A 25,042-nucleotide genomic window follows, 5' to 3' on the forward strand; every position below is an offset into this window, starting at 1 on the left:
CCTAGCATTATTATTTCGTCTGAGCTAATTAAGGGATATTTTTCCTATATAGATGGTAATCCCATTGTTAGTATACCGCCCAATTTGAACAGTGGCCCTGCTGTTAATGCTTGTTTTGCCACCATAATTGTACAGCTTCTTGGAGGTACAGAACTTCACAATTGTATAGTATATTCATATTGAAATGAGTCCGAATATTTTCGGCTGACACTCGTTAGGGGTGTGCTGGTGACGTCATATTTTGTGTTACGATTGTTGATATACGATGTTCTTTTGAATTCTCTACTAGTTTGTGACGATTACCCCTGACGAGTGTCAGCCGAAAATATTCGGGTGCATTTCAATATGAATATACTATTCACCATAATTGTCTAAAATTTCTGAATTTTATATAACCATAATATTTGGCATCAGTTTTGAGAAAATGCTAGCTCCGGCTTAACAGTGGCACTGATAAAATGGTGCGATTTTAACATGCCAATGTCGCTATTTTAATCGTGACATCATAAAATTGAAATAGCAGAAGCCCGTTGGTATATTCCATTCTGTTGTTTGTTTTAAGCGTCGCAAGAAATTTATGTTAGATCAGATATTCTGATATTTAAGCGGGATTCATAAATATTGTTCGCAGTATTTGAGAACAAAATAAAATCATGCTGTAATTTTGGCATTGTTTGTTTTGCAGACCATGCACTGGCCCGGATAATTTTGAATGCGACAACGGATTTTGCGTGCCCAATCAGTGGGTCTGTGACACAACCAACGATTGTGGAGATGGAAGCGATGAACTAAACTGTAAGTTTTGCATGCCCTGCACTGTGACTCTAATCTTATGTCATGTGGTTAATAGAATATTTGGTTGATTCTCATATGGTAAAACAGTGAAATATGGCTGGGGCCAATCGTATCAACAGTAAACAATTGATGTCGATGGAGAAATATGTCGTTCTGACTCTGGTTTAAATCATTATTGCAAGTTTAATTTGATGACTGTCTAAATAAAACTTCGCAAGCTAGAGAAAGGGGTCATGGGCGACCATTGCTGAGCAGGGCTGGGCATAACAGTACAATATATTGACCGCAGATCGAATCTGTCAAATATCCGATATTTACAAGCGCTGACTATCAAATTCCACTAGAATGAGTACAGCATTATATGTCATCTATTCGAAACCTCACTTGCAAAGTCGGCAAACAAGCTGATTGGTTTTGCCGTATACAATGTAATTTGCAATTTACATGATTCAAACTTTCAGGCGAAGAAACAACATGTAGAACTTCACAATTCACCTGTCCCGAGCACAGATGCATACCGGGTTATCAAAGGTGCGATGGCAGCAAAGATTGCAGCGATGGCGCCGATGAAGAGGACTGCGGTAGCTGTCGATTATATGATTCATTATGAACCTAACTTTGCTAATGTTGTGAGAAAAACTTCGAAATATAAACGATGTCTTAAGTATATATAATGCCTACGATTTAGGAGAATAAACCGTGAAAAACATGGGCTGTGTTCGTTTGTACCGGCTGTCGACGTATGCTTTGCCTCATTAGTATTCAGAATAAAATATTCACTTTCAGAGGCACGAGACTGCTACCCGGGCTATGTCAAATGCCAAGACACTGGGCTCTGCTTGTCGCCTTATTACAAATGTGATGGTATTAACGACTGCTCGGATGGCTCGGATGAAGTTGGGTGCCGTAAGTGTCTCTGCTTTAGTGTGAAATTAATATAAATGAGCATTAGTAACGAGAGGTGGATCTAAAGTGGAGGATTAAAACCTAACGCCGGGATTCAGAGAAGTCCGATTGGATGATTGGATTCTATCTGGATCTAAGATTTTGTGGTTGGAATAATCCAGAAAATCTCAATCTTAAGTGTATTGTCAAATATATAAGGCCTTCAATTCTGTCGTAGACCCCAGATAATCTGAATCCAATCAGTTGAATACTCGATTTTTCCCAGTTATCGGGCTTCATGGACCCCAGGTCAGGAACCAGGGTTGTAATGACCTGAGTCACGACTAGACTCGTATTTTTGACTCAAGTCAATTTGTATATTTACACGACTTGTACTCAAGTCATTGAGAAAGTCATAAGACTCGAACTGCCCAGACAGGCTTTTCATTGTAACTTTGGAGAATACCACATAATTGGTATTTCGTATATAAGTATAGGCAATTCTTAAATAGGGCCAGAAACTGTGAAAAGTAATTATTATATTATGTGTCCGAGACATTGGATGTCACCCTAGCAGTGTTGTAAAAAAGTAAGTTGAACTTTACTTGAACTAGAAACTAAACAGTGAACACAATGACTTGGACTCGGACTCGACCCTCTGGTCCCCAAATTGGACTCGGACTTGACTTGGTGGTGAATTGGAAATGACTCGACTTGACTTGAGTCAAGACTAAGATACTAGGATTGAGTTGTGACTCGGAACCGTGTGACTTTGTTACAACCCTGCGTTATAGACATCTCACGCTTTACTTAGTTTCAGTGTATCATAGAGAATTGTGGTTTTAGCGACATCATTACCTGGGCAATGCTTGCACGATATCGAATATCAATGTCAGACCACGGGAGACTGCATCCCCATGGATTGGTACTGCGATGGCCGTGCAGACTGCACCGACGAATCCGACGAGCCGATATCTTGCGGTAACTCGAATCAGACTAGCTGTTGATGCTGCACCGGCTAACATGAAGTGTTTTATATGTAGTTGAGCGAACTTGTGGACCTGGCCTTTTCCGTTGCGACGTTTCGAGATGTGTACCACAGGAATGGAAATGCGACGGATTTGACGATTGCAACGATGCTACGGACGAGCAAAACTGCCGTAAGTTATAGCCTATTTGCATTCATATATGTTCATTTCAATGTATATTTAATACCATACTGAGGTGGTCAAAGTAGTCAGTGTAGACCAGGGTCGTAATGACTCGAGTCCGACTTGAGTCACGATTTTCTCGGGCCTCGGCTTGCCTCGAGTCATTGTGCATGACTTGACACTAAGAAGGCCAAGACAGACATTTCATTTTAATTTCCAAGAATAGTAAAGTCCCCACATTATGGTATTTCGTCAATCAGTCCTGATACTTGGCCGGAAGCTCTTAGGACTGAGTAAAATTACGATATTATGAGTGCGAGCCATTCTATATCACTCGAGCAGAGTTGAATAAGGTGGGTCGAACCGGATTGAACTAAACAATGAACACAATGACTCGGACTTGACTCAGTGGTGAATTGAAAATGACTGTCGAGTCAAAACTATAAGAGTGAGATTGACTTGTGACACGAAACGTTGTGACTTATCCCTGGTGTAGACGCAGAAGTCATGCCCTAAATTTCGATTCGATTTCAAGTATTACTATCGATTTATAAGACATGTTGAAACTATTTCAAGCGGAAGTAAAAAACAGGTCCGAAAAGTGATTAAGTCAGTGGTTTCAAAAATGGCTTTGGTCGATCAGTTAAGCCGAGGCAGCTACTTCGAAATTGTGCATCTTTGTGACTGACGAAAAATAACGAGTGGCACTACGAATAGATGTAATTTAATAACATAGACATAGGCTACTGCTGCTGTGGGACAGGTTTTTTCACCCAGTTGTTATGACAGCTTCACTCATAACCACTTCAGATTACATATATATTTCAATTCATAGGTAGACCAGCGACAAGGTTGTAATGAGCATAACAAGTAGTAGCTGTTGTGACAGTTTCACTTTTAAAAGTGGGGTAAAATGCACTGGAGCACTTCAAAAACAATAGAAGTGCTGACCACCTCTGATTACATATATGTATATTTCAATGCTTATCCATATACTCCAATAGATAGATAGGTCGGTGACACAGTTGCAATGATGGACAGACAAATTTCTTCATTTGTACAATGTGAGTTAACACAAATATGCAAAAAGACAAATACAGTGATAGACCACAGGAAGATGCGTAGTCTAATGGGTATGAAACGCGAACCTGTATGTAAATATGGACTTGCTCTATAGAAAAATTAATAATTTTTTTTTTTCTGCAGCAACCATCCAGGCACCGACCATAGTACCGCAGTACTGCGAGTCTCACGAGTGGGAATGTCCCGGCTCTAACATTTGCATTGACGTATCTAAGATTTGCAACGGGGCGTCGGATTGCCCGGGCGGCACTGACGAAGGAAATTTCTGCGGTAGCGTAATATCTATTACGATTACAAAGGTTTGCGATTTTCTCATGCAAACCATTTAGATGCCGACTTGTGCTCGTCGTACGGATGCACGCAGGAATGCATCAACTACCCTTCGGGACCGCAATGTCTCTGCTCCGGTCCTGGTTTCCAACTTCTGAATGACAGCAAGACCTGTATAGGTATAAAATTGGCATTGCTATCAAATATGAATACTGTCATGAATGGGCCACAATTGTTCAAATATCGATATTTACTCGGCTTATGTATAGGGCTGGGCACAACCATTCGGTTACCGGAATCTGAGTCGATTATCTTGTAATGATTTGAGTTAAGTAGTGAATTTTTGAGTAATGAAAATTTACGCCTTCACATCAAGAATAATATTTTACCAACGAAAAAATAGTTTAAATACTGTATTTTCACCATGAAAGCCTCAGAATCTCGGCTAGCCGCAGTTCAACATTGAAAAACATGTTACACAAGGCTACTGGTATTCATGGTACATTTCTATCCATTAGTGATCAAACCTCACACTGGTTACCAAGCACATGAAATAGTCATGGACCAGAAATACAAATTATTTTTCATGACACGTAACTAGCGTTGTGACCCAGGGAAATCCCGATCCCGGGATCCCGGAATTTGAAGCAATCCCGATCCCGGGATTAATCCCAATGAAATCCGGGGATTTGTAAACAGCATCTACAAAGGCTTACGTAGCGCCATATGTCTTATTTTGGTAATAATGCAGTGTCGCAAACTAGGCTGATCGCCTAAAACGTTGTTTCCTAACTTTTTTCTTGCAGCGCTCGTTTTCGACAATTGCCTATAGGTCTTTCCCCACCCCCACATATTTTAAGGATATTTCGCCAACTAATTACGAAACCGTCTCTAAACGATGGTACTCTTGATCAGTGGTTCCTAACCATTTTGGATGTCGAAACCGCATTTCATACTTCAGTGTATACGTTGGGAGCCGCATTGAAACAGTCGAGTAAGCTATATACTTATAACGAAATTTTAAAGGTAACTAATAACCTACCTCTGGGATCTATAGCCATCTATAGCTAACTCAAAAGCATGCACATGCTCAATGCACAATTGCACATAGACGTCTATAGATTCTATATCGGTTATTTTATCTTTGATAGACGAAGATTGCTATACATTGAAACAAACTGAAAATGCATATCATTACTAAAACATACTATTATGTCGTTATAAATGATAGCTCTTCATACATCCCAGCCCTTGATGCACAAGTTTGAGGGGGATTATACTCTGAATAATATTGGACTTATTGCAATTAATACTTGACTATGAGCTGTTATTTTGATGTTATTAAAATGTGTCGAAATTTACTCTTCACAATGACTATATGAAAGTCTACAACGAGCGGAACTCAAGATATATCGTTGTCTGACGGGTATTCATCCATGCGTTTGACGCTAGTCTGCAAGAATTCTCATTCCCTGTTTTCAGAATCGGCCTTGAACGGCTCTAGACATAACTAATATCCTTCATCTTAGCATTCATATACAGAAAATGACTAGAACTATTCATGAAAGCAAACAGCAACTGTCTTCTATTATATGTTTGTGGCATATTTAGAGGTCAATCAGAGCCACAGGAAGGCTACCTTGGAGCCGCGGTTGGGAATCACTGCTCTTGATGCTCTCATGTTTTGCGTGTCCATATCACAAGGAATAAATGTTGTTTGTATAGCTTGTATGTACGTGTACATTACCATTTTGCTAATCCCGGGAAATCCCGATCCCAGGATTTAAAATTTGATCCCGAAGTCTCAACCCTACGCGTAACTGGCATCATTTTTCTTGTGTCCGCAAAATTCCGTATTTGAACCGTGTTATAATTACTGTTATGCTGCACACATTTATGATATATTCTACACATCGGCTACAAAATTTGATGATGTGATCTTGTTTTGGCAGATATCGACGAGTGCGCCAGCTACCAGTGTAGTCAGTATTGTGAAAATACAATCGGGTCGTTTATTTGCAAATGTAGCGATGGCTACCAATTGGATTCGGACAAAAAGACTTGCAGGATAACGAGTAATATACGATTTTCAATTTACATTCAGCTTACGAATATCAGTTACTTTACTTGCTTGTTAACAGGCGGTGATCGTCAACTGATATTCGCGTCTGGAACTCAGCTGAGAAGATATGACATTGACAGAAGATCGTATGTACCGATTACATGTAAGTGAACTAATGTGATGAGGATGTGATCGAAATGAACGAAAAATAGAAGCTGAAAAAAATTGCTGAATAAGTGTTAAGCAGTGCAGCATAAGTGAAATCGGGACGAAAAAGCTGACTGTGGATTCCCTGGAAAAACACTTCACGAATAAATTCTTTTGTCACTTGAAAATTCTGGTTATTTGTTGGCAACTGAAATCGCTGCTCCAGACTAACTTTTTTTTTTGTCATGGTGTCTCAAGCCGTCATAAATGATTAGCCAAGATAATTGTACGACTTGACATGTCAAAACTCGCTGATAAGAACTAGTGATTGCTGTTGTGACTGCAGAGCTTTGAATGGTAGTTCAGCGTCCACTGACCGATATTGCATTGCAAAACTACAGATACAACTATATAGCAACTGCTCCATCCATTCAAATTTTCTGCATTTCACTTGTCTTATTCCAATTTCAATGAAAGATACCAACGCTTTCCTCGGAATCGATTTCGACTGGGAATCTCAACGAGTTTTCTACTCCGACTCTGTCATCGACTGGATACAATCTGTCTTCATCAACGGTACTCAGAAACAAACTGTACGTATGCAATGGAACGCGCCCTTCAGCCGTCAGCCGTAATACTGACATTCAAAAAGTTTGTGTACCAACTATTGGTATCGCTAATTTTGATGTAACACCAATAAAATTTTGATTAAAAAATACTAGAGATATATATAATGGAGACACGAAGAGAACAAGGTATTTTGTGATATTTAAGTGATACACATTTCATCTTTTTGTTGCCATAGAATTGTATTTCTATTTGTCAATCAAACAAACCAAACCCATCTGTCTCTATTTTGTTCAGATACCCGGCATTTTGATGGCATGCAAATCACAGATGTGATAATGTATGCATATTGCATTTCAGCTCTTTGCGGGTGGGCATGCTCTCGCTGAAAATCTAGCCATTGACTGGGTTGCCAAACACCTTTACTGGTGCGATTCCGGGCTGAATTCCATCGAAGTATCTAATTTCGACGGTTCGCATCGGACCGTTTTGATTTCGGAAGGTCTGGACCAGCCTAGGGGTCTCGTGCTTGATCCAGTGATGGGGTAAGGAGGCGGGACGCAACTTGAAGATATGGTGCTGATTGTGATTGAATTGAGGCCAATGATGGCTCAGTGGAAGAGGAATTATTGTGTTTATTGGTTTTGTGACTCATGCATTAATAACATCGAACGTATGCAACTTTCTCTATTAGATTAAGGCAAGAACAGCCACAAATTGAGTGCTGTGGCCCATCTTTTCAACCGAGGGTTTGCTATCCCCTACCTTTTCTAAAGAATTACAATGACAACGTATATGGCAGAGAATGACTCGATCGTATAGTTCAGTGGTTCTTAACCTTTTTTCCTCCAGCGCCCCCTTTCAAAAATTATCATGCTCCAGCGCCCCCCATCTTCATATTGTAAGGAATGTAATAAAGACAATGAGTAAGAGGGAGGGCCGTAACAGCACTTCGTCAACCCCCCTAAAAAAGATTGCCTTGCGCACCCATAGCGTGATAAACCAAACTTCTGAGGGCTTCGCCCACACGAACCCCATAGCGTGATTTCAATGGTCAGCAAAGTTTGTGTGGCCTGGTCGCCCTAGGTACCAAAATTTTCTATAACGCATGAATGAGTAGGTGGTAATTACATATATAAGTCGCTATAAACTTTTTATCCTCTCCGCCCATGTAATCAGGTTTACCAGTAGCGCTGAGTGAGCTGTTGTATAGGAAAATAAAGGGCACGTAATTAATAATTAAACATATTCGGGCGTGCCCGTAGGTACAATTATTCGTTACCAGGGCCGTAACAGCACTGCGTCAGCTCCCCCCCAAACAAAAAACGTTGGTCCTGGGTCCCCATCGGGTGATAAACCAAACTTCCGGAGGACTTGACCCCCAGGCCCCATTCGGCTGTCCGCTATTTGCTGATACTAGGTATCTACATTGGGTGGCCATTTACTGAGGCAGCTATTCTCGCCTAGACGCGCGAAGCGCGAAAAATTTCACTAATTAATGATTGAATTGGTCAATATGATCGGGAATTGCATGTAAATTGAGATCAATTTTTATCCTCTCTTTGCTCACGTAAACAGATTTACCGGTAAAGCTGAGTGATGTGTGATTGAAAAGGTAGGATCCCTCAATAATAATTATACATCTTCGGGCGTATACCCGCTGGCAGGAATGAAACGTCACTTCGTCAGGCCCCCGAAAAAACTTGGGTCTTGGGCTCCCATAGGGTGATAAATAAACCGCCCCCCATCACGTTGTTCGCTTTTGCCACGGAATCAGCTGTACTGTTCAGCGAGCCAGTGCGAAGTGCGAAAACTTTCTATAATTCATACTAAAATCGGTCAGTAAGATCGGGGATTGCATATATATTGCTATCAATTTCTTGTCCTCGCTGCTCACGCTACCAGATATACCGGTAGAGCTGAGTGAGGTGCAATGTTCCCTCTAAGCTGCGCACGTGCGCAGTACTGACACGATCTCTGCGCGTAGAAAATCTACGTTGTGCACAGGTATATATAGAACTTCTATATATATTTCGTCGTTACGCACTGTTTTCCAAGGGTCAGCGCAGTAAGCTGTTGAGTGTGCACAGACTCATTAAAACTTGAAGCGAACATTGAGAGGTGTCTTGGAAACTGTAGGACCCGTAACTATAATAATTAAACATATTCGGGCGGGTGAACCCGTTGGTATGACTTCGCTGCATGGTGTTATTTCGTGACCTCCTGTCTGCAATATCAAAAAATATAGGATCGCCCAACAGGGATATTGCCCAACAGGACTATCCCTGTCGCCCAATTGTACTAAACTAAAAGACGCACACGATTTCAAATTGATATTTCTTGACTGGCATATATTTTTTCCCTGACAGATGGAATTCGTTTTCTGGGGTTCAGATTGGTAAGACAGGAATATTCGGTGCCAGTCATTTAGGCACCCATGGACAATTAAACCTATATGTATTTTGAAGGCTATATATAACGAAGTTTTCGGTGTTAATTTGCTCTGAATACTCATTAAGGATATGTCCTATCACCACATCATCTACTGCGAAGCCATTTTTCTCCAGCGACCCCCCGTACCGCCCCCTGAGCCCAGCGCCCCCTATTTCGCCCCCTGAGCGTTTCCGCCCCCTTCAAAATCGCCAGCGCCCCCTGGGGGGCGCTGGGGGCAAGGTTAAGAACCACTGGTATAGTTGGTAGAAATAGTTAGCATTGCAACATCAAGTAGAAGTACTGCTGTAAATTTCTAGTTAATTACACATAGAAGGTAGTATTTCAAAGTCATGGTAACACTATGTTATGAAGCAGTGGGAAATGAAGAGTCTCATATGTACTCGAAGTGAATGGTTTTTCAAAGTATATCTGGTTCTTTCAAAATTTCATGATACATCGTGATGGCAACAAAAATGACTGATGACAGTAAAAATTGAGTAATTCTCTGAAAAAATATATAATGTTATCAAGATATAGAGACTATTTCACCCGGTTTGTATGATAATGTCAATGGTTTTTGAGAATTATGAGTTGCAGAACCTGATAATAAATCATCTGATGTATTACTGTACAGTGTTGGGATCAAGTAACAAGTCCATTCAAGTCACTCTATTTTTTGAGGGGCTCGAGTCTAGTCTAGTCAAGTTGAGTCAAGTCACGAGTCAAGTCAAGTCATGACTCGAGTTGTCCCAACAATGTTACTGTATCTAACTAATGCTCCGCTCTGTAATAAGCACGTCATTGCTTGCAATAACAGAAGCTCTCGCTTCAGATTTGTATTAACATTATTGTACTTTGTTAGATACCCTGGAATAGTGTAATAGCTACAAAATGTGTTTTGTTCATCTTGTTCACCTGGAGATAAGCCTACACCAGCAAAAATTTGAAGTTTCAAATGTAAATTTCTGCAGATATATGTTCTGGACTGACTGGGGACAAAAACCACGTATTGAACGTGCAGCTATGGATGGCACGTTACGCAGTACGATTATCAACGAAAGACTGTATTGGCCGAACGGACTTGCCATCGACTATCCCACCAACACGCTGTATTTTGCCGATGCGAAATTAGATTTCATCGATGCTTGCGACTATGAAGGCGGCAATCGACGGCAAGTGATTGGAAGTTCCTTTGTGAGTTGTACTTGTATCTCTAGCTGAAACGTTATGAAATTGGGACATCATACTGGATGATAGTGATAGAGATGAAATGACTCCATGGTTGCATAGCCTAATGTATACCTGTAGATTTATTACGATTGCGAGAATGTATGTATTTATTAGGCTATTTAGATTGATGTCACATGTATATGCAACATTAAGAATTAAAGCTATCCGCGCAATATCTTGGGGGGGGGGGCTGCCACTATTAACTTTTGTGTTTAGTTCGTTGTGACTTGCTCTAGGGTTTTGGGTAATTATGTTCATTGGCTTGATTATTGGATGGCTCAATATTGTAGATTTTGTCAATACGCATCTTTGGGACTTCGCATAGTATTATCATTGAGATATTTGATCATACTTGCCATGTTTCCATTCTGTCAAACGATCCAGCGGTTGGATGAGATTTCCAGCCTCATTACAACGATAGTGTGAGATTTCATCGCTATTATTCATAGCCATCTTCAGTAAACCTAATCTCGGCCAAATTGGATGCACACCAGCAATAGTTTCTCCGGGTAACTATGCTGGGCAGAATATGCGATAACTATGCTGCGCAGAATATGCGATAACATGTTCACCAAGTCCCACGCATAACTGATCCGATGTATGTAGCATCACCATAGTATATTGTGACTAGCTACAAAGGCTGGGAACAATGATTGTAGTGCTTGAATCTGAATTGTGTATTTATTGTAATAATTCATATCAAATCGTGAGATATGATTTTTTTAGTATTGAAATTATAGACCCCCTTCCCCTTAGAGGTAATTTATTAACAATAATTACAGTTTCGATACTATTTTATCACCATGGTAGATTTGTCTTATCACTGCATAGTGCGTACGAAACATGCAGTACTAAGCTACTCACAATAGTGGAAATGACATTTCTGTTAAGTCGTGATCAACCTAAAACATTTTTACAAAATTATTGTCAAAAGATTTATCAGCAATTTGATGTAAGACTGGCACTACTTGAACTTCCCGCATCATTCCTACTTTTATGACATCATAACGAGTGATACTTGAATACCCTACTCAAACCAGGTATTCAATTTAAGTTACTTGATTTCAACCAGCCCTAATAACTCTTTCTTTGATAAAGTATCACAGTTCTTTAGCATATAGAATCATAGTCATATCTTGTTGTACCCATGCATAATACGCACCCCTCCCGATAAATCGGTAAAATTTGCGCATTATACATGGAAAATTACGTTATGACTTTGATAAAGTATCATATTTCTTCAGCATATAGAATCACAGTCATATCTTGTTGTACAGATTCTACTGCACCCCCATGACATCACTATTTTCGAGGACTGGGTTTATTGGACAGACAGACAGAGCTCGTCGATATCTCGCGTTCACAAGTATGGTGCAGACCGCGGCGAAGAAACATTCTCCACTGGGATCTTGCGGCCTTCCGCTATCCATTCCCTTCACCCTGTCCGACAGCCGATGAGAGGTATTTGATTCTTGCTATGTCTTATCATAGATTCGAATGCTTTACAGGATGTGTTATTATACCTGGACTGAGGTGGTTGAAGTAACTGAAAATTGTTATGTAGATGTAGAGGTAGTTTGAAAACATAACCACTTGAGGAAGAAGTGTGAGTAGGTCAAATCTACTTGACTTCATTACCTACCACTTACCTGTACGTCAGAGCAATGAAACGCCTGCTGGCTTTCATGCTCGGCTTAATTGAGATGTTTTTCTTACTTTCCAATTCCTCTCATTATACTTCTTTCCCAGGCGTACATGTTTTATGCTTGATTCTGGTTTGAATAAGCAAATTTATTCCTATTCTTCTCCACATGTATTGGAAGTCTAACACACAATTCCTTATCTGGTTGGACACTCACGAATCGAAGTCCGATTTTGCCATTACTCTGATATAACCCACTTTCTGTCACAGCCTCGAACCCTTGCGATAACGCGGAATGCTCCCATCTCTGTCTTCTGAGTCAAAGGAGGCCTGCCTACTTTTCTTGCGTCTGTTCCATCGGGTATAAGGTGTCGGAGGATAGATTGACATGCGAGAAATATGACGTGAGATGGTGTACTTTTTCAGTTAAAATGAGATTTTGAAGATATATTTTACACGCTGGTCATTTCATGTGTCAAATTCACACCCCTTTTCAAAGTTGTGTTTTCAATGAATATATTGCTTGATCTCTCTTACAATTTAATTTTAGATGCGATTATGGAATCTTCATTGCAACGTTGACCATTTTATAAAATTTACTTCCTGTGTTTGGCTTTCAATTTGCTCTAAAATTTTGATATCAGGGTTTTTTCCTGAACTAAGGCAACTAAATCGATGTATTACTAATTTAATTTAATTAATCCAATTATCACTGAAATATTTTGAAAAATACCGCTATTAGTAAAATATCACAACTATGTTGGTGATAGAATTCACTGCTACATCGTAAACGACTACTGGTACCTCAAGTACGGCAATGGTTCAGATATTGACCTGAAAGTTCTATTACAGGAAGAGTTTGTAGTGGTCTCGACACCAGGCACAATTTCGGGGATATCTGCGGATCCTGAACACACGGGCACCAATTTCATGATACCAGTGACTGGAATATCCAATCAGCTTGATGTCGAGTTTGATACAAAGGAGGAAAGACTGTATTGGGTTGAATCCTATGTGAGTGGAACAGTATGACCGCGTGGAAATAACTAATATGCTTTATTTCTATACTTTTGATCGTAACACTCTACCTTCAACTCGTCTGAGTGATTTCCAAATTTCATTCAGGGTATTATAAACCGGATCAAACTAGACGGAACTGGACGGGAATTCTTTGCACAAGGAGCTATAATCGGAACGCCCAGCGCTCTGGCCATTGATTGGATCACTCGGAATCTATACTACACCAACCCAACCGGAAAGTAAGTAGCACGAATTCGAGACGTGTTTCCTGCAGAAAAAGCGTCCGAAAACAAACTATACAACCCCATCTTTACATGATACTTTTTTGCCTCTGTATGTTACTTAATCAAGTGGCTATTTTTTAGACTACTTTCACTTCTACTTCATAGATTTTATCACAAAACTACTTGATTCCTACTCATTAAATCTTGTCAATCTGAAAGTAGTTTTGCGGTATGATTACACCAGCTTTATGTGTGAAATCGTTACAGAAACTGCGCGAAATTGTCCCTGTGTCATGGTAACTTAATTTATTTTTGAAAATTGGCCCTGTTTCTGATGCCATTTACGGTAGTCGTTTCGTGTTAGGCACTAAGATGCACTTCACAAATTCGGAAGTAGAAATCCGCGATTAACCGTTTCAAACTGCTTACTTGAGAACCCTCCAGACCTTCATTTTCTGCCTCTACTTGAGATAGTTTTGAGATGTCCCGTTGATTGCTACTTTTACCTGGAACTGAGTATAATTTTTTTCTAGTTCGGCTTGAGTACAAAGGCTCTTGAAATAGATAAATTCTCGATGAGAGATCACACATATCATTTTTCCAAGGTCTATTGAAGTCGTGCGTATGGAGAAGGATGATAACGGGAGATATCTCAGAAAAACAATAGTAAGCCACGTCGGAAATGAAACGGGGGTGGCTAACCCCGTTGGGATCGCTGTCAACCCCATAAATGGGTAAGTCTCTTTTTTATTTTCTCCATGCACAGAAGTGGAATGGCATGATTTTTACAACGCAGCGTTATGGTGTGGTCCGATCAAGGTGGTAGTGGCGTGCCTTCGAAAGTGACCATGTGCCTCATGGACGGTTCGGGATTGACCAATATCGCCACCGGTAACCTGGGGGGCATACAGCACGTGGCTATTGACGGTGATACTCATTATGTATACTGGGCTGATCAGGAACATGGAGTGGTAATTTATGTTACTTCTCTAATCTCGAACTGCACGAGATATTTCTTCATAGGCTTTAGTTTGAAACTGCTTTTTGAGTGTTATTGACTTTATTAACGCATTATGGATATCTCAGCAGCTACGATCTTATGCGCAAACTTTGATTCCTGTGTGTAGGATTTTGTTATGTTATTTACATCACTACTTTTTATGTTTTAGATTTTTGGTAAAAGTTCGTCATCTTTTGTATTTCAATAAATCGGTAGAAGTGGAAAATAGTAATCGGATAAATTCACACAACTACCATGACCATTGGCCGAGGCAGAATTTCTACTTGTACTTTGGTAGAACTTGATGTCGTTTCTTGTACTTCTAATTGATTACCCCTATGAACGATGACTACTTTAACCGCCCCTGAATTTCCGTCATATCAACTAGATTGGACGTGTAAGAATCGACGGTACAGGGAGGGAGGATTTCATCACAAATCTCATCAAACCAATGGGATTATCGGTGTGGAAAGAATATCTCTACTACAGCGACTTGACTTTGGAAGTCGTGGATCGCGTTAAGCTGGCCGATAGTAAGTGACGTAACGGGATATAATGGAACATTTTTTAAAATTCTTTTAGGGACATTCTAAAATATTCTTTATGTGTCGTATATGGGTAGTATTTACAATTGACTCAAAGAAGTCTACGGTGCAACTCGTTTCGGACAAATTACATATAATAGCTAAAGAGACTTTTGAACAAATTTCGTTAAATTCCGACAGTGCAATCAAGCTATACTTGGCAATATAATAAAACCTATACCAAAAAGCAAAGTTGCATTTCCTTTAAAGGATACGAAACAATGCCAATCAAGTTAGTGGTCTTAAACAGAACTTTGCGAGTTGCATCTCGCAGAAACTTCAATAGAACCTTGCACAAATATCTAATAATAAAAAAGGCATCATTTAATAATATTTCCGATATTCCGTTTGAGTTGCAATACTTTCACTTCTATCAGTTTTGCCACCTCGCCTTGATTCGCAATACTGACACCTCTGTCGAAGAGTTATAGATTCAACCCATCCTAATGCGACCCTTTCGATTTCAGGAACGCTCGATGTTCTGCGCGACCATATCAAAGACGTAATGGCCGTGAAAATGTACGCCAGATTGCCGTCTGGTACTATCTCATGCAGTGCTAACAACGGCGGCTGTGACCAGATATGTTTGCCGGCTGGGCATGGACACACTTGCGCTTGCACCACTGGGATGAAGGTAATATCGATAAACTTTATTGAGATATAGTTGAAATGCAGAAAGTCATATACAGTCTTCTTATAGGCGAACCTTATTGAGAAATAACGGTATTACCTAAAGTCATTTACAAACAGCATGGTCAAAGCAAATGTTATTGAGAATAATTGAAATACATAAAGTCATACACAGAAAGCTTGTCTAGGATTAACTTCATTGAGAAATAGTTGAAATGCACAAAGCAATATATGGAAAGAAACTTGAAAATCGGTAGTCTGTTTGAACTTTCAACATTAAAATGTACTAGCTACGCGCTAAAGGCCATACCGTGGGATTTGGGGTGAGATGGTTAAACTCAGTGGAAAAATTCACTATTGAATCCTCAGCCACTGAATATCTTATAATTCGTTTGATTTGAGCGGTGCATACACCTCTCATAGCAAATAATTAGTGATTATTACTGAAGAGTCCTGGTTAATTGTGGCAGAAAACTCTATTATCTGCTTAGAAACAATACAAAAAACAATTTTTGTTTAATTCTCGAAATATTCGCCAGATTGGAATTCACCCCATCTGGTGACAAATGCTATGGAGCAAAACTGGATATTTTACATTTCAGCTCAACGATGATGGTACCTCCTGTAGCTCTTACGACGAGTTCATTCTCGTGTCACAAGAGACTCTGGTCCGGGGTTTGGATTTCGAAGGCTCCCATTCCGATGCCATGCCTCCTATCGCTGCTGCAAGTGAGATGTTTCACTATTTATCTACCCAAATATTGATGCGCCATTCGCGATTCAATTGGCTTTATCAATGATGTTCGATTGGCGATACCTCATCGACCCATAGACCAATGTGTCATTAAATTTTAAAACGTAAATAGAGATATTTGGTTGTTTTCCTATCACGACATTCAAATTAATCGGGTTCCAAATGCAATAATTATCATTATCATTTTGGTGAGCTTTTTACCCTGCATGATGCGCATTAATGAGATATTGAGTTGTTGGCCTATTGCAATATTCAAATTATCGAGTTCTAGATTCACTATTAGTATCTTTTCGGCAAGCTATTCTCCGTGCACCGTAATTATTTTGTTATGTACACATGATCTGACTTGGAGAAACCGAATAATCGAAAACTGATATCATTCCAGCCTTGAACGTGACTACGATGGACATCGCTTACAACAGGAATAGCATTGTGTATGCGTCGCATGTATACGGCGGCAGCTCAGGATCAGGGGCAAGATACTCTGCGATTTACTCGAGTGATGTCAGCGGATCCAGTAGCAACATCGTGGTAAATGACGGCATTGGGCAACTTGGAATCGGTGGCATTGCTTACGACTGGATTACGAGTGAGATATTATCTCTTTTAGTTAGGCATGTTGAGTACCAGGTTGGTAAAAGTTAAGAACCACCAATTTCCAATCTCTTTAGGCACTTACAATCCTACATGTTGACCTCGTCACTTTAGTGTTAAAAGCCTCATTTCTTACGGGTATGCTCTTTTGGCCCCTCGACAAAACTGATATCGCCACGAAATAAACAATCCTCAATCTTCCGAGTTACTTGTCAGATTTTCTCAAATTCGCCCGTATTTCTTTCGATAAGGGAAAAATCTTTGTCACAGACCATATCTATTTCACGAACGTGTTCACGACGGAAACGTTCATCGAAGTCGTATCGTGGAATGACCGCAGGAGACTCACAATGCTTAAGACGCAGGAGGACTCACCGAGGGCTATCGTTGTTAACCCGATACGAAAGTATGTCTTCCCTAAAGCAAGTTAGACACACGATCAAGTGTTATCTGCCAGTTGCCAAAAGCAAATTAGACCAGCGGTTGAGTCTAATCTACTACTTGTTCGTCCTACCTATTCTATTTTAGCAGGTTGTGCCATTGTAAATGCACTTGCAGTTGATATCAAGGAACCTCTGCTGTTCATGCAAGCTTTCTCTGATTCCCTTTACCTGTACTATTTGTACTGAAATGGATTTCAGATTGTTTCTACCATGAATTGCGTGAAGTTTTGTACTGCTTTCTGCCAGAATTATTTGGAGCGTGCCCCTTTGTTAGCGTTGCGAAGTTGCATTGCACCCTTGATTTCCTCGAATAGGTATCTGTACTGGGCAGACAGTGGGCAGAATCCCAGGATAGAACGATCGAGGTTGGACCTTTCGAACAGGACCGTGATGACTCAGTTCGGCGTTGTGCAGCCTCGCGGAATGACCATCGATTACGCGACCGACCAAGTCTATTGGGTGGACGACCACACTTCTACTGTCGAAAGGGTCAGTAAGTCACCAGTATCATTTGTGAGCGAAATACGCAAAATCATATTTATCTAATATGATTGTTAGATACTCTTGGGTGAAATCGTGTCAGTACCAAATCATATATGTATATATACATAGCCCATACAGTTCCTTTTACATAACACTTAACTGCATTATCCAGATTTACGAATATTTACGCTGCTTTTCATGGATTACATTAAGGTTTTTAGAGTCAAATGTTTGGTGTGAGGGTTTTATTCAGAGTAAGATCACAAATTAGCTCTAACCATTCGAGTTCTTGGCTAAAACTAATAATGGTGCCACTATTGGAGATATAAAATTGTTGCTTTTCCAATGGTAGAAACATTTCTCAACCGGAGAACCGCGCGATTCCATGCATCTGACTTGTCTCTGACAGTTCAGAAATGACTTTGATTCAGTTTGATGTGCAAAAATATCGATTGAGGTTATGCTATTGCAGATGGAATGGGACGGCTCGAATGTGATTATTGTGCGATCCGGAAGGCAGATACCAACTCCATACGGTATCGCCATCAAAGGTGACGATATGTACTGGGTGGACCGTAGCTACAGGAAGGTATACTGATCAACAGTTGGCTATGATTTTTTTGTACTGTTCTACTTCAAATGCTTTAAATACATGTTTATATTCATTGAATCGATCTTGACATGTATGTATATTAGGGCTCTTCAAAAATGACGTTTTTTCTTAAATCGTACTGGCTACTTGATAAAATTGTTAGGTTACCTAATTTAAGCCTACACACAAAATCTGGTTCAATTCCAGCCAGTAACCGCTTTGCTACAGGAGAAGAAAGTTTCTATTAATTATATAAAAATAAATAATAAAAAATTTGAAAATTTTCTGTTCACCCCATGAAATTTTAGGCTGTCTATAGAAACGATGCTCACCAAATTTGGTTCAATTCTGACCCGTGGAAGCGGAGTTATTGCCGTCGAAAAATTTGGATTTGAATAAAATAGTATTTACGGTGAGCACAACTATAATAAATAAACAAAGAATCGGTCACCGTAAATACTATTTTATTCAAATCCAAATTTTTCGACGGCAATAACTCCGCTTCCACTGGTCGGAATTGAACCAAATTTGGTGAGCATCGTTTCTATAGACAGCCTAACACTTTCATGGGGTGAACAGAAAATTTTCAAATTTTTTATTATTCAATTTTATATAATAAATAGAAACTTTCTTCTCCGGTAGCAAAGCGGTTACTGGCTGGAATTGAACCAAATTTTGTGTGTAGGCTTAAATTAGGTAACCTAACAATTTTATCAAGTAGCCAGTACGATTTGAGAAAAAAAGTCATTTTTGAAGAGCCCTAATGTATATATTATTATTTGCAATTACTTAAACTGTTACTTTGAAACTATCAAGGTGGTACTGGGGCAAAGACTTTGTCACATCAAGTCACCCAGTCTATAATTTAATTCCTTTTTCATCAATATATAATTTGTAAAGCGTAGTTTGGGTTAACAGTGAATGAATGAATTCCCTCTCTCTCTCTCTCTACAATAACTTATATATTCCATACTCTTTTTATTGCATTGAGACACTTTGCCTATTTTTGTTGCGAGGTCATGACAGCAAATTGTCCTCATCACTTCACTTCGAAACTCATACAATAATCGGCCTCTCAAAACTACCAACATGAAAATTTTGTAAACCCAAGCTCCCTTGCATTCGAGAGCAGTGAACTAGTATTGTTTGAGGGCGATCTGCAATGCTGAGATTGTATTCTAGGTGTTCAAGGCCAAGAAGGACCCATCGAATACAGACGAGGCAGAAGTGATCAGAGCCCAACTGGATAACTTGAGGGCTATAGCTGTCTACTCTGACGGAGTGCAGCCTGATGGGGTAAGAAGGACCATAAGTTTACTTCTTGCTTAGCAGCATTGATTTTGGTCTATTCGCAAATTCGCTGTTCTGTGATGGTGATGCTAGAAAACTACCAACAGTGCTATATGTCACAATTTTATTTTCGGTGAATTTTGAACTCAAAATACGCAGAATAAATTGTATATTACATCAGTTTGGGGAAGGCATTGAGGGAATAATATTGCAAGTCGTCGGTTGTAATTTCTCTAATGGGATATTTATAATGCAGGTCGAATGTCTTTGTGATGTTATACTTGTGTAATCTGACTCCAGAAGGTTACTTGTACAATTCGCTGCATATATCTTACTTTCGACGGACCGGCGTCCACGACAGTGAACACCTTGTTTGCTGACGTACCACAGAGCCTGTCATGTACACACGTATCTCAAGATCACACGGACATCTTTCTTTTTGTTCTGTCTCCACGACTTGTAATTTTATAAAGCCAACCGTACCTACGACATAAGAATCGTTTTCAAAACGCAACGTTGAATTATATGTTATACATTGTATCACACACATATATATATATAGTAGAAACACGAGGTCGTACACGATGTATCTTACAAATATTCCTTCCTATCGATATTTCACTCGACACACATAGTGTATCACACCTAATGTCTTATCGGTTTTTCACTTCCTGGACAACATTTCAAGATAATATATGGGATTTAAAGCAAGGGATAATTACAATGTTAACGACATTATATTCCGTTATATCATTGATAAGGACGAACTTTCACACTAATCTATCTATTTTTGTTGGAAAGCTTCATGATTGTTATTTGGTGCGGCTTAACAGATAGTTCAGCAACCGCCTTTTCAAAGTGTTGGCTTGTGGGATCCAACTAAAAATTGTTTTCTTCTAGGACAATCCGTGCACGACCAAAAACGGCGGATGCGATCAGCTTTGCTTTGCAATGCCTGACGATGGCGGAGTCAAGTGCTACTGTCACACTGGGGTGCTGTCACAAGACATGAAATCCTGTGAAGGTAATGACGAGCTTTTCAACTGCACTCATCATGTCATATTGAATTAGAACATGTACAGCATGTAGCTGATCATAATTTACATACTTGACATGTTTGCTTCATGGATGATGAATTTTCGTCCTCAGGTAGAGTTGTAAGGTGAAGTACATAGCATTTGCAGTTTTCTCAATTAAAATTACAATAGTAGAACATGTTGACATAATTGAATCTATTACAATTACTTTAACACTGTTAGCATCATATAATGTCTTGACCAAGCACAAACTTGAATGCTTGACCACGTTTCGCATACTCCTGAATCTCAGCATTATTTAATTATTCAGAGAGCTCCCAATTTGTGGCGTATGGCAACGGAGCAGTCAGCAGCTCCTTCCACGAGGATCCTGAGGATCATACCATGCCTTTTAATGACGTCACAACCTCACAAATCGTACTCTCCATGACTTATGACGCCACTGACAAACGGATCTACATGGCCGGTGTAAGTTCATGTGCTTCGTGCGTGCAGGTCTATAGAATTGAATGACTTCCTGATGATGCTTTGTCGTGTAACGGTTTAAACTACAGATTAGGATCACACGTTGTCTGCAAAAAGATTAGAGGATTCTGAAACCACATTTCTCTCCCATTCTCAATTTTTCATTTCTTTTCTCAACTTTTCTACAAGTCTATTCAGAAATTACAACGTTAAGTTATATTAATGTAACAGATCAAGTGCCTAGAAATGTAAAGACGATTTGTCTTTTCATAACAGGCGCAATTGCCTGGAAAGTGGCAGCTTGCAACAATGCATATTTTTATACATTTATGCACCAATATAGTTATCATCTAATAATGTAAAAAAGGTAAAGTTTTTTGCAAATAATTGACAACATATCCCATTTAGAGGTTAAATGGATCCTCTGCTGTGCGATTGAAAAATTCCAATTTCCGACTGATGATAACTTTCTATCGAATTTCAGGGTAAGACAGTAAGCTACTTTGCATGGACCGAGCAATTTGCTCCCGTGAAAAAGTTTGATATTGCAGAAGCATCTAACATCGAAGGTAAGCGCTCTTCGATTCAATCTGCCCTTGTGATATTAGCGCAGATTGAAATGAATTTCAATGTTATGATGCTTGGTTGATTTTTATTATTCATTCTCTTCAGGACTGGACTATGACTGGATAAACAAACGACTTTACTTCTCGGATTTGGGCGCCCAACTGATTGGTTTGACACACTTGGACGGCACCAACACTTCTGTATTGGTTCGTGGACTCGATAGGCCGAGAGGTCTTGCGGTGCATCCTTGCAAAAGTAGGTCTCCACGCCTGCATTGGTTTTGTGGGCGAACGCGTGCAGTGCATTCAATCTATTGTCATTTATGAAATCTTTGCGATTATAAATGAAATGTTTGAACCCTCATGCTACCTGCTATGCAGTTTGGTATTAATGTACCCGGGTCTTATGTCTAACTGATGTGCTGTGCTTCACATCAATATATTATTGCTATCACTTAATAAATAGCATTAGTTCATTGAAAATTATTGAGTTAACTGCGTCTAAGTTTGGATGATCATTACAGAATACATGTATTGGACGGATTGGGGCACCAGTCCAAAAATTGAGAGGGCCACGCTGGCTGGTAACTTACGCAAAACATTGGTGTCAACCAACCTGCTATGGCCCAACGGTCTGTCCATCGATATGAATGAAGACAAATTGTATTGGACGGACGCGAGACCGTAAGTGTTCATCTTGCTGGTTACGTATCTTGTCCTTGTAACTGTTCATGTTAGCAATAAGTTACAGCCCACTGTTCCCATATTTGATTATTCCGTTAACAAGCATCTGCTTAGTAATCTTGAAACCTATTTTCATCGAATTTGAGAAATTTTCGTTACCTAGCTGCAAAGTACCATTGAGTTTCATCTCAATTTACTTGGTCATACTTATTTATTTTTTGCCATTGAGACTTGACACCCTTTTTTTGTCTTTAAGTTTTTTGTGAACCTTCCGCACCATCCTCCTTGATAAGCGGATTAGCAGCATTTTTAAATCGATTGTTGGCATTTAATTTTGCAACATGGAATAAATATCGCAACAATATACAACCTGACTACACGTTGTCAAATTTAAAATGCAAATATGGTTCTCAGAACCCTATTGAATATGATTTTTTGAATAAATTCCCAGTCACTGCATAATCATCAATATAAAAGAACAAATCTAGCCTTTATGCTGTGATACGAGATCTAGTATGTAAGTTGTAATTACATACAAGCTAATGTACTGCATATATTGGCGCATTGCCGAAATTTGATTTGTAAGGTTTGACAATTTATTTGCCAGTTTGAGCGAAAAGATAGAACGTTGCAATTTGGACGGCGGCCTTCGCGAGACTATCATTTCAAGCCAAAACCACCCGTTTGACCTTACAGTACTCAATCAATACGTCTACTGGACTGACTGGCAAACGTTTAAGGTGTTTAGGTGAGATTATTATGTAACTTGCTTTGTACACATCTTAAATTTACTGTACGATTTGATGAAATTTTAATTGGCCCCTATTCTGGCCTCCTCGTCCCACGACAAAAAAGCCCAGAAAAAGACCCAATGGAGAACAAAAGAAGGATAAGAGCTGGAAAGTGCGACTAAAAAAGGACTTACGGCAGATTAACACCGAAGAGACTGTGACAACATAAAGAGATCGCAACTGGTCGTTTCGGCATCCTCCTGTCTGTTCATTACATTGCATTGTGTCTTATATATCGCATTTACATTCTGTGAGTGTTTCGGGCAGATGAAAATGTAATCTGAATATTATTGATATTGTTCCATTTCACTTCAATATTGCTATTCATTACGATGCTGTGGTATTGTTTGAACATGGTAAATTTACAACTTTTCAACCACTTGCTACTACGTGACTGCTCTGCGATATCGACTTAAGTTAAGATCTGCTTTGGCGTATCTTGCTCACCTCCACAATCGTTTTGTACGGCTGTGGTAATAACTTGTGGAACGTTTCTCAACAAGCATTTTCCCCTATTTTCTAGCGGACTCGCCTGACCATATTTTTGCCGCTTCTTAATCATGTTTCCATGTTGGTAAATTCATCACAGAGCTGAAAAGAATACTGGAGGACAAGTTTTAGAGATGGCCTCACCACCAAGACAGCCGCTCGGAATCGTGGGTTATGATGCCCGTAGACAAGTGCAGTGTACTGGTGTAAATCCGTGTGACAGGTAAGATTTTCTTGATAAAAAAAAGAGCTAAATTACTGCTCTATCATATCATGAAGATTTTGCGGTCATTTAGTTCACAGTTATCAACTAAAAATTGATTCACAAAGTATGGATGCGATTGGCGTATGATACATTTTATCTATCCTTATGCAACGGATAATGTTCGTTGACCCGGCAACAGTTTCCCTGGTCAATAGCATAGCTGTGTTTAACATCAGTGCCAGTTTGAAACTATTCCCAATCCCTCGCATCATCGGAAGCAATACAAATACAATCCGTTTTCGCTTTTGTATCGAAACACTGAATTTCTAGCGTGAAAAATGCAATGTGCGAATGCAAATTGATATTGACGTCAGTGTCTACCGAAAATATTCGGGCTCAGTTCAATATGAATATACAGCACAGTTGTATAGTGAAGTTCTGTACCTCCACAAAGCTCTTTAATTTGATATTTCAGACTTAACGGTGGGTGCAGCGACATATGTACGCAAGGCCCAGGCGGTGAAGCCGAATGCTCATGTCCGATCGGGTATTACCTCACCAATCGTGGCAAGGACTGTATTCTTGAGAGGGTGAGTACATGTCTACTATATTTTACAAAGGAAAACTACTGCTTGTGATCCGAAGTGTTAAGACAGCATTGCTATTGAAGTAGAAGTAATACTAATGCCATAAATTTCAGAAATATCACTGTGGGTACCAGAGTACAACTTTTTCAGATACTCAAGTAGGTGTGCTTATTAGCAATACTCGCGTGGCTATTTTTTAGACTGATTCCACTACAACTTTTTTTAGGCCAAACCACTTACGATTTACACTTTAGACCAGTGGTTCTTACCCTTGCCACCAGCGCCCCCCAAAGTGCGTTTGCGATTTTGAAGGGGGCAAAAACGCTCAGGGGGCGATAT

General features: G+C 39.6%; 1 protein-coding gene across 1 annotated transcript in view; it reads left to right on the forward strand.

Annotated features, from left to right (window-relative positions):
- The window catches only part of LOC145438977 (low-density lipoprotein receptor-related protein 2-like), an 85,970-nt gene that overhangs the window by 20,645 nt on the left and 40,283 nt on the right, over nucleotides 1–25,042 (forward strand). The window contains exons 26-59 of the mRNA XM_080316382.1: nucleotides 686–795; nucleotides 1,257–1,376; nucleotides 1,582–1,701; nucleotides 2,527–2,661; nucleotides 2,724–2,840; nucleotides 4,038–4,184; nucleotides 4,244–4,363; nucleotides 6,137–6,259; nucleotides 6,326–6,409; nucleotides 6,871–6,986; nucleotides 7,321–7,505; nucleotides 10,365–10,587; nucleotides 11,901–12,084; nucleotides 12,536–12,669; nucleotides 13,118–13,279; nucleotides 13,391–13,524; nucleotides 14,115–14,243; nucleotides 14,306–14,480; nucleotides 14,898–15,042; nucleotides 15,561–15,727; nucleotides 16,326–16,452; nucleotides 16,863–17,066; nucleotides 17,342–17,477; nucleotides 17,829–18,003; nucleotides 18,470–18,586; nucleotides 19,772–19,885; nucleotides 20,780–20,903; nucleotides 21,227–21,384; nucleotides 21,866–21,950; nucleotides 22,054–22,203; nucleotides 22,472–22,631; nucleotides 23,239–23,379; nucleotides 24,012–24,134; nucleotides 24,592–24,706. Of these exons, the coding sequence (XP_080172508.1) occupies nucleotides 686–795; nucleotides 1,257–1,376; nucleotides 1,582–1,701; nucleotides 2,527–2,661; nucleotides 2,724–2,840; nucleotides 4,038–4,184; nucleotides 4,244–4,363; nucleotides 6,137–6,259; nucleotides 6,326–6,409; nucleotides 6,871–6,986; nucleotides 7,321–7,505; nucleotides 10,365–10,587; nucleotides 11,901–12,084; nucleotides 12,536–12,669; nucleotides 13,118–13,279; nucleotides 13,391–13,524; nucleotides 14,115–14,243; nucleotides 14,306–14,480; nucleotides 14,898–15,042; nucleotides 15,561–15,727; nucleotides 16,326–16,452; nucleotides 16,863–17,066; nucleotides 17,342–17,477; nucleotides 17,829–18,003; nucleotides 18,470–18,586; nucleotides 19,772–19,885; nucleotides 20,780–20,903; nucleotides 21,227–21,384; nucleotides 21,866–21,950; nucleotides 22,054–22,203; nucleotides 22,472–22,631; nucleotides 23,239–23,379; nucleotides 24,012–24,134; nucleotides 24,592–24,706 (4,759 nt within the window). The remainder of the gene's footprint in view (nucleotides 1–685; nucleotides 796–1,256; nucleotides 1,377–1,581; nucleotides 1,702–2,526; nucleotides 2,662–2,723; nucleotides 2,841–4,037; nucleotides 4,185–4,243; nucleotides 4,364–6,136; nucleotides 6,260–6,325; nucleotides 6,410–6,870; nucleotides 6,987–7,320; nucleotides 7,506–10,364; nucleotides 10,588–11,900; nucleotides 12,085–12,535; nucleotides 12,670–13,117; nucleotides 13,280–13,390; nucleotides 13,525–14,114; nucleotides 14,244–14,305; nucleotides 14,481–14,897; nucleotides 15,043–15,560; nucleotides 15,728–16,325; nucleotides 16,453–16,862; nucleotides 17,067–17,341; nucleotides 17,478–17,828; nucleotides 18,004–18,469; nucleotides 18,587–19,771; nucleotides 19,886–20,779; nucleotides 20,904–21,226; nucleotides 21,385–21,865; nucleotides 21,951–22,053; nucleotides 22,204–22,471; nucleotides 22,632–23,238; nucleotides 23,380–24,011; nucleotides 24,135–24,591; nucleotides 24,707–25,042) is intronic.

Source organism: Botryllus schlosseri, chromosome 5 (genome assembly GCF_051294905.1).
Source record: "Botryllus schlosseri isolate E-star chromosome 5, Bs_hap1, whole genome shotgun sequence".
In the NCBI taxonomy this organism is placed as follows: domain Eukaryota; kingdom Metazoa; phylum Chordata; class Ascidiacea; order Stolidobranchia; family Styelidae; genus Botryllus; species Botryllus schlosseri.